Genomic DNA, 9,868 nt, shown 5'->3' on the forward strand with positions numbered 1-9,868 from the left:
CATATTGTTTTGGTTCTCACTAGCATAAAAATAATAAAAGTCATAAAAGTATTGTTTTTCTATAAATATTTTTTTAGTTTGTTTTGATACACATATAATTTAATAGGGTAGTATTTTTTATTTTCAAATTTAGTGGATAACACCTGTAAAAAATGAGTGAAAACAATCCCACGGACAATGCGACGGATTTAAGGTTCTGTCAAAGTACGCCTCTTGTGAATATCAATTCATTGTTTCTCTTCTGAAATTACATTATGACGCTTACATTGTTAATACAAATACATTTTCCAGGGCGAGACGATGAGGCAACCACAAGCACTTCCACTGGTTCAAGAGGTCCACGAGGGAAAAATGGAACAATATTACCGTGGTTACAGAGCACGGCAGCGAGCGGAGCGGGAAAAAGAGTCGTTGAATGGAACTAGTGATCCTTCTACGACTGCTGATTCTTCTACAATTANTTTTTTTTTTTTTTTTTTTTTTTTTTTTTTTTTTTTTTTTTTTTTTTTTTTTTTGTGCGGCATTAAAAATATGAATACACAATAAGAATTATTAAATAAAATGAATGTAACTAAATGTAATTTTTAATTAGAAATCTTAGTTAAAGTAAGGAAAACAATTTTAATTCCTATTTCATGTTAATAAGATTAGAGCTACACAAATTTAAAGTCAACGTTGATTACTTCACAATGACACCCAGGAAGCATGTAACCTTACTGCAACCTTGTTTCGGAATTTCCTTTCTATTGTCACGAAAATGTTTGTACTAAAAACCTTTTTTTCATTAAATCAAAAATATTGCAGTTTCAAACCTTTCATCCTAAAAGGATTAAAAATTATTTTTTAAAGCTTTTATAAAAAGTTGTCACTTAAGTCTATAATGACGTTTTACTTGACGTCACACTAGCATCCTAACGCTAGTGTGACGTCAACTAATTATTGTCCAATAAAATTTCATGACAAGGTGGATTTTAGCTGAGACTTTCCGAAAAGAAACCTTATAATAATCTAGATTTAAGATTGTTTTCACCTTGAGGCTAGCTTTATGAAAGGTTTTTTTCACGCTTGAAAACTCTTAAGTCAACCTCGATTAAAGGTTTTTATATCGAAGGTTGTTTTCTAAGGTTTTGGATTAGGGTATTGTGCGTAGAATAGAGCATATTGTCGCAGATCTCGTTTTAAGATTAGAAGGTTTACACGTAAACCGTATCCCAAACCTTTTTAGGTTTAGATTAAAAGGTTTTTGTTGAGTGAAAATAAACCTTATTTTGCTATCTGGGACAGTAAATGCTGATTAAGAACTTTCTCTTTTAATTCGAAACTTTATACCCAAATTTAATTTTATAACCGTCGTTGAACAGCCGATCCAATTTTTGGATTTAATAGAATCGGGGATTGAATCCGTGGAATCTATCATGTGTTCATGTGTTGTTCTGAGGCAAAAAAATCAACAGATTTACTTAGGATAGAGTGCAGAATCTCCACAATTTACTATGGGCATTAACAGTTGTTTATTTTATCAACTCATTTGTTAATTGATGTTAAATAGACTGATTTTTTTTTAGATTGTAAAAAAATAAATAACATCATGTTAATTTAAGTGTACGCAATGCGCGGATTATCGGATAGTTTGTGAAATTAAACAACAAAGCGAATTTAACTATTTAATCTAGATAACCTGAAAAATTATTTCAACACTTAAGCAGTAGAGTTTTTGTAGACTTGTTTTAGAGTAGTTTGAGTTTTTTGTTTTAGTAACTTTTAATTTTGATCCAACAATGAACGAGTCTATCATCAAAAAACAAACTTAATGATAGTGGGTGACTATTTTTTATTTTATTTTATAACCGTCGTTGAACAGCCGACACACTTTTTCGGGTTTACGACTATTAATGTTCAACTCCATAGCCCTGTCATTTGGAACTCGATCCAGAAGACAACAGAACTCCTAAATTAAGTGTTGAGACAAATTTGCCTTCGTGGAATGCTTTTTTTTGTGAAGCTGATCCGCATTTACGTTACGAGGACAGGGAAACCATGAAATCCTTCCATGGTTCTCTTGAAGTCAAGGGGACTCGAACCCATGATCCATTTACCCCTGAGGATATTTTAAGTCAGCACTGTGGTCGGTGCGGAATTCATATAGATCAACCATCACTGGGATTCGAACCCGGTTCACCTCATTGGATGGTGAACACTCCATCCCCTGAGCCACCACGACACCTGGTGAGTCTATTAAAATAATGTATTGCATACCTTTGTTGCAGTGATGTGGCTGTTGCCTTTTCTTATCACATGTACAATGGGTGTAAGTCCTGAGACGTTCTTCATCGCAGTCATCAGTAGGACCACTACACTCATCTACAAAAGAACGCTCTCTAACATTAAAAAATAGCTGTTTTGAGAGTTCAATTTTACGTTACATTTTGTTTTGCAGTGCAAAAGTTACAAGAAGTGCAAAAGTTACAAGAAGTGCAAAAGTTACAAGAAGTGCAAAGGCTACAAGAAACTTGAGAAGACGAAAGTGTGTTAAAAATATACAGGAAGGAAGATTAAACAAAATCTAATTTAACATTCAAGAGTTATTCAGAGAAATTAAGCTGCTAACCTTGCAGCAAAAATCACCATGCGGTCGCTCTGCAGCCCACGGAAATGCAACTACAGAAATGAAACTTAACGTGCAGAAAGGCCATATTTATGTGTGAGCTTAATTTGAAATTTGTATTTTTAAAATTCTGCTTAGTTCGAAAGTTATTTAATTATAAAGTTTTTTTTTTTTAAAGTCTTACTCATTTATTTTGCTAGTAAAGGAAAAAAAAATTATATCCCTCTGTATTATAATAGTTACTTCAGCTAATACTCATTGAACCCGGTGGGCTTCATGCCGCTACTCAGGATCGAACCCGCTCCTTCGTCATCGGACTCTGAGTCCGGACAATGAGACATTGCAGCTCGGTAAAAAGTGATTTTAGATAAATAATAAAATATAAACGATTTTTCAATCTTTTTTTTTTGTAATTGTAAATAATCAATAAATTGATATTAATTGACACTATGTACAAAACCGATTTGTTAGGGTAAAAAAAGCACCGGAAGAAAAAGTCTGGGGAAAAGCACTGAAAAAAAGAAGAAGAAAAAGCACAAAAAAGCACCTCAGTTAATTATATAAATGGAACGATCTATTCGACTCGGACAGTTATAGTCGAAATTTAATGTTATTGTTACTGTGAAGGACGAAAATCAAGAGAATAATTATTTTCATCGGTGAATATCATAGTCGCTTTGGTGAATGTCAGAAATACTTCTTACATCCGATTGGATATTAGTTTACTCGTTGATGTTATTATACTTATTCCATATTTTAATATCTTCTGAGGATAGATTAAGAGAATTATCAGTGTTCGGAATACAGGTTAAATGCATACTGAACCATAAAAAAACATCAGTGTAGGGTATACCGGGCAAATGTATACCGGGTAACGGCACTTAACTAGTATATATTACGGACATTTACCAAAGCGACCATGTGATTGTCAGTATTCACCGGTGGAAGTCAACAATAACCAATATTCGGTCATTCACAGGTAACACCACAGACGTCATCATTATGAATTTAAACTTGTTTGGAAAAGAATTGTTTGATATGCTTACCGTGTACGCATCCGTCATCGCTGACCGGAAGACATTCTGTGCAGCACCTGTAGATGGTGTGGTACCTCGGTTCTAATTTGTGAGTGTATCCCGTGTAATAAACAGTTCTGAAAAAAAATGAGAAAAACTATTCTAATTTATTTACCCATTTAAACAAAAAGGATGAATTCAGCGACACGCAGATTTCGGAGAGAGCTCCAAATTCCTTTACTTTTTGAAAAGTAAACAATCGTTCGATGATCGAGTTTTCGAACGATTTTTCCCATGACGTTATTATTCTTTAATTAATAATAATTATTTTACCCCAATATTGTAAATAACTCTATCAGAAAAATAAATAAAAATAAGAAAAGTTAAAATTTTAAAGAATGATAAAATACAATTCATAATTTTTAGAAACTTAGGGAACATTTTTAGTGAATCTTGTTTAATCGCTCTGCTTAAATTGCCCCAATCAAATTCTCAATTTCTAAATATACCCATACAAATGTATATTTCATATAGATTTTTATTCTGATTAAAAGAAAAGTTACAATAACAAATACAGCAGATGCAGAGTTGGAAAATGTTTTGTATTAAAATAAAAAGTGTGTTTTTAAACCATGTTTAATGAAAACAAAAAATCGTTGGTTTATAATAAAAAGAGAAAGATAGAATATCTCATCCCTTTACTTAAGATTAAAACGAATAATTTTTTTTTTGTCTCTTTGCGAATGATAGAGTTAGAACATCTTGGAGCGAACTTAAAGTCAGGGAACTTACTTAAAAATTCACACAGAATTCATTTTTATATTGCTTAACACAAATGTTAGGATAAAAAGTTACTATAGAGGATAAAAATAAAAGGGGCCGTTCATAATTCCCTCCGGGGTTTCGAAGCGTTATAGTAAAAAACGCAGACGAATATGGCAAAAAAGAACATACGAAATTATTCCGAAAGTATTCAAGTTTTAATTTAAGCAGTTGCCGGTAGATGGCAGTAACATGTACCAATGAAGCCAGTTGTAGTAAAAAAAATGGCGTTTACAGGAGGAGGGAATTATGAATAACCCTGTATTACCTAACAGACAACGAACAAGGGGTTGGGATTTCTTAATTGCTTATTTTTGATAGCAAGGGTAGGTAATAGCACACGATTATAAAATTCGTTAATCCAAAGATATCTCCATGCAAAAAACAACTTTTAGTAAATATGTATTACTTGATTTAATAATGGTCGAAAAAATGTTAACCTGTAACGTATAAATTTTTTTTTATCATTTTAAAGAATATAAAATTATGAGGCAAAATACAAAATTTGAGTCGAACAGTCTCTTAAGAAATCGTGTTTTAAATATCTGACTTTTTTGAAATTTGATTTCTCAAGAACTATTCGACCGATTATGCTCAAATTTTGTATTTCGCCATGGAAAATGATGTTAGAAAAAGGTGATATAATAACCTGGGTTTGTAGTCAGTGCAATATTCGTCCGAGTAGAGGCAGTTGGGTTTTCGAATCCTCTCTATTTTAGTGTATGCTCTGAGGCAGGCCTTCCTTACTTTCACCATAGACATCACATTGAAAGGGCAGACATTAGACCTGCAAGACACAACAATTGACACACACTGTTAGAAATTTCTCGGGAAAAAAATGGTTAAATAACAATTTGCTGAATGGTTATTTTACCCTATTTAATCAAAGCAGTCAAATAACCATAAATAAAATGGTAATCAAACTGTAGAAAAACTGTTTATTAACTGCTTTCACCTCATACGGTTAAACAACCAGAATTTTATATCCCCAACACGAACCACCTAATGAAGCTACTTAGTTCTTTGCAAATGCTTACATGTCATAGCCGAGCGGGCTTATAAGTCAATTCCGTTGTTGTTGTTCCTTATCCTCCAATTGTCACACAAGATCCAATAGGTTGTTGACCCTCAAACTGTCGATGACAAGAAGTGGAGTAGCGTGTAAGTCCTCCTTGGAAAGGCCCAATCAGTCAAGGATATGTTCGACAGAAGCCTGCTGGGCTTCACATTTGGAGCAGACTGCATAAGTCTTTCTTCCCTCAAAATACAATAGACTATTCGTGTGTCCACTTGCCAATCATTTCAATCTCGTGACCGGCAGGACTGGAGTTCGAGTCCTAGTGTTGGTTGACACTACAATATTTCCTCCATTGCGTTCAACACATGAAGAATTTCCAGTGTCCGGCACTCTCCAATGCCCATTACCTTACGAAAAGCCGACCTATGTCTAGTTAAATAATTATTTTTTTTTTCATTTTTGAAAAATGTTAGTTGCAAATGGTTGAAAAACCGCATAGTTTTGTATTCACGGTTTTATAACCATGCCTTTTGTAAATGGTTTCAAAACCATAAAGGAAAAAAATTTGCTTTACCGTAAATATTACGGTTAATCAGATAGACTGCCAGTTATTTTACTATAATTTTAAAATGAAAATTTTAGCACTGCACAGAACAAATGAATAGAGTTGACCCAGGTTCGAATCCGGTTGATAGGAACTCCGACTCGTACCGAAAACAATCCTGACACAAAATATCCTCACTGGAAAATGAATCGTGGGTTAGGTTCTTATTGGCTAACCGGGACAGGTATTCCTCTCCGGGTAATGCAAATGAGGATAAGTTCAGTCAAAAGGTCTTCCACGAAGGCTAATTTCTCCCAATGATTGATCCAGAAGTTCCCTCTTCTGGGCTGGGCTCATAGTTACAAGTCTACGGGGTGGTATACTGATGGTAAACAAAAAAGTGGATAGCCTGTTCAACGCCAGTAATGATATGAAAACAAATGACCAGATTTTAAAAATGTATATTTCCAAAACTAATACACACATTGCAATGAATTAATAGCTCGATATCATACGATATATCCACCAAAATGCTAAGGGAACAAACACTCATATCAATTCAAAAATTACTAATCTTCCTCTACTATGGCAAAGTTTATTTGGTTGAGATTAACAAAATTTATTACCATATACGTATACATTATAATAAAAAACCATACAGGGAGTGAAAAGGAAAATTATATCGTTCCGCAGTGGACTGATCGTTAAGACACGGTTCCCAGCAGATCACCGAAATCAAGCATCACAGGTTGCGGTCAGTGTTCGGGTGGGTGACCACTTGGATTAGTCTGCGTAGGGACAGAGGGTGTGTGGTATGGGTCCTCGTTTAACTGTTCTACCGTAAAATACTCGACTTCGCGTGCAGGTCATCGGGCTACCGGAGCGGGGAAGAAATCCCCTCTGAAGAGGATTAAAATTGCGGTGGCATGTCTTCGGATAATCCTCCAGGGATGTTTCCCAAACCGTCGCCAATAGCCCATTGGCTAATTAATTAATTAAATACAGCTAATTAAGCTAATTAAAAACAGAGCAGTTATCGCATATCGAATAAGTTGAAATTAAATTCTTTCTGTCTACTTTTTTTACTTATCTTTAGATTTATTATTTGTTTATGTATTTTATTGTAACCGAGATATATTTTTGTTTTGTGTACCTGAAAACTTCGATGCAAAATTAGTTTGTTTATAATGGCTTCGTGTTGTTATAGTGTTAATTCTCTGTGTAAATATTGAAATCTTTGCGAAAGAATTTTTTTTGAAAGAATATAGAATGTGTCACTTAAGAGTATTGTTACTTGGCGGGCTTGGCTTACTCGAAATGGGATGGAAAGAACAGTTGCTAACGTAAACAAATGCCACGTTTCAACAACCCATCAGGATTGAGATTACCAAACTACGTCACTTGCAGGTATCCCACTGAAATCGACATTCTGTTTCATCAAAAACTACTGTTGTACTGCATTTAATCTTTTAACTTCTGTTTTATAATTGCTTATAACGACACAGCTTGCTATCACGAGTATTTAATTTGCTTTTGGGAATTACTGTTATGAAGAACTTTTAACTGTATTCGATAGCTATACGGAAATCTTCAATTAAGTGTGGCATGGGTGATTTATAAACACTGTCTTTGGCGGTAACTTGATGGCCACGTGATTGAGGAAAAATAACTCGCTCAAGGCACAGATTCTGAAAACACTGCAAAAAGATATGAGCGCAGCAACTGCAACGTGCGTATGAGGTCAGATTATATAGATGTTTATACCGTGCGTCGTATTTTAAAAAAAAAATTGATGCCTTTTCCACACATATATGAAACAAAACAAATTGAACAGGTTTCTGTAATTTTTTAATAATACAATCGGACTTCCATTTAACTAACTTCCATTTTGCGAATTTCTCTATTTTGCGATTTTTTTTCGAGGAAAATTTTGCGAAATTTCTGCGTGAAATAACTTTCCAAATAGCGAAGTGAATTTTCTATTGAACGAACTTTTCTTTCAGATCCCCTTTTTCCAATGGAGGAAATGACCTTGAATTGATTATCGAAGCCACATTACTTTTAGAGAAATCAGTAAAATCCCTTTCTGTTTGTATTTCAAAATTCCTTTTAGAATAAATTCAGCGATCATTTTATCCACTATTTTTTTAAGTTCAAAATGTATGTAGCATGATAGTGTAACACTGGATAATGTTTTGCTCTATTCTTGCTTTCCATGAAGATTTCTTTTATGGTTAAGATTTATAAAATAAATAGTAGATACTAGCTTACAAGAAGAAATTGTATCAATTGCTAATTTAATTTTGTCTAGTGTTTATGAATTTAAACCCTGTTTTGTGTTGTTCAAGTATTTCAAAAGGTGATGTCCCGCAGTGGACTGATCGTTAAGACACGGTTCCCAGCACGCATCGCTGGCTGCAGTCAGTGTGCTGGTGGGTGACCACTTGGATCAGTGTGCGTAGGGACCGACGGTGTGCGGTATGGGTCCTCGTTAAACTGTTCTACCGTGAAGTGCTCGACTTCGCGTGCAGGTCGTCGGGCTACCGAAGCGGGGGTGCCATCCCCTCTGCAGAGGATCAAAATTGTGATGGCATGTCTTCGGATCATCCTCAGGGATGTTTCCCAGACCGTCGCCAATAGCCCATTGTGTAGCTCTAGTGCAACGTAAATGAACAACAAGAACAAAAGGTGATTTTCTATTTAACGAATTTTCCATATAACGAACTTATTAATATTCAGCGATTCGTTAAATAGAGGTTGGACAGTAAATTAATTGTTTTCGAGTCACTTCGGTGAACATTTCGATAGCTTTGAATGCAGGGGCGAATTAAACGTACGCGGGCACTGGGCCATTCAAATTTTTGGGGCCCTTAGATAAAAAAAATTTCTCGTATATATTTTTCATTTATTCAAATATAAAAGTATTTATCTATCTTTTCTTTTAAGAAAGCGTATTTAAAATTAAAATAAATAATAACAAATTAAAATTTACTTTATTTTATTAAATTAAAACTAAAAAAATAATCATAACATTTTGAAAAATTTTTAAATAATCATTGTTTTTCTTAATTTATTTTCAAAAAATCCCTTTAAAGGGGGCACCTAATCATTGGGGGCCCCAGGCCATGGCCTAGTGTGGCCTTATGGTTAATCCGGCCCTGTTTGAATGGAGAATACTGTTACCATAAAAAACTACATCTACAAGGTTACATGTTAAAACTTAAAAAAAAAGAAAAAAAAAATTCTCATTTTATGATTAAAGGGAGAAAAAATCAATCAATGTTTTGCGAAAATCAATTACTGGGTGATTTCTAAGGTATAATAAGCGAGCTTTGTTCGCTTGGTTCGATTAAAGGACGGTTAAGTGACAATCCTCTGAAGTTAGCACTTACCTTTTGGCAACATTTCCCCCCCCCCTCCATTGTTGCTTTTTCATTGTTTTTTTTTTGTTTCTTCAGTTTGATAGCGATGATAATAACACTCAGAATGATTGACATCCTTAAAGATGAGGGTTTTTTTTCTGATCTCTTTTAATTTTGCTGTCTGATATCAATGCTTCGTCCGAAATGGGAATTCTTTGGTATATATGAGGGTTATGCGTGAGTCACTCCTCTTCGAACTCTTGCTTTAGAATATACACCAGGATTCTCAGAACAAAAAGAAGAAGGAAAAAACAAGTTTGCACAACGAGAAGCGATGACTTATTGAACAAATGTACCGGGAAAAAAATGAAGATCTACCATTCTATTTTTAGAACCGACTCGTAATTTCAAACGTTTGGAGAGTTATAATTATTTTTATGTACAGTCCCTGGCCAAATTATTAAACGCACTCTAAGATTCTATGTAAAATGTTAATTATCA

At 34.2% G+C, this 9,868-nt stretch overlaps 1 protein-coding gene across 1 annotated transcript in view; it reads right to left on the reverse strand.

Annotated features, from left to right (window-relative positions):
* The window catches only part of LOC107451551 (multiple epidermal growth factor-like domains protein 6), a 221,065-nt gene that overhangs the window by 94,892 nt on the left and 116,305 nt on the right, over positions 1 to 9,868 (reverse strand). Inside the window, exons 2-4 of the mRNA XM_071187042.1 lie at positions 5,093 to 5,230; positions 3,652 to 3,758; positions 2,257 to 2,361 (exon numbers count right to left, since the gene is read on the reverse strand). Coding sequence (XP_071043143.1) covers positions 2,257 to 2,361; positions 3,652 to 3,758; positions 5,093 to 5,230 — 350 coding nt within the window. The remainder of the gene's footprint in view (positions 1 to 2,256; positions 2,362 to 3,651; positions 3,759 to 5,092; positions 5,231 to 9,868) is intronic.

The sequence above is a fragment of the Parasteatoda tepidariorum genome, chromosome 10, assembly GCF_043381705.1.
Source record: "Parasteatoda tepidariorum isolate YZ-2023 chromosome 10, CAS_Ptep_4.0, whole genome shotgun sequence".
Taxonomy (NCBI): Eukaryota; Metazoa; Arthropoda; class Arachnida; order Araneae; family Theridiidae; genus Parasteatoda; species Parasteatoda tepidariorum.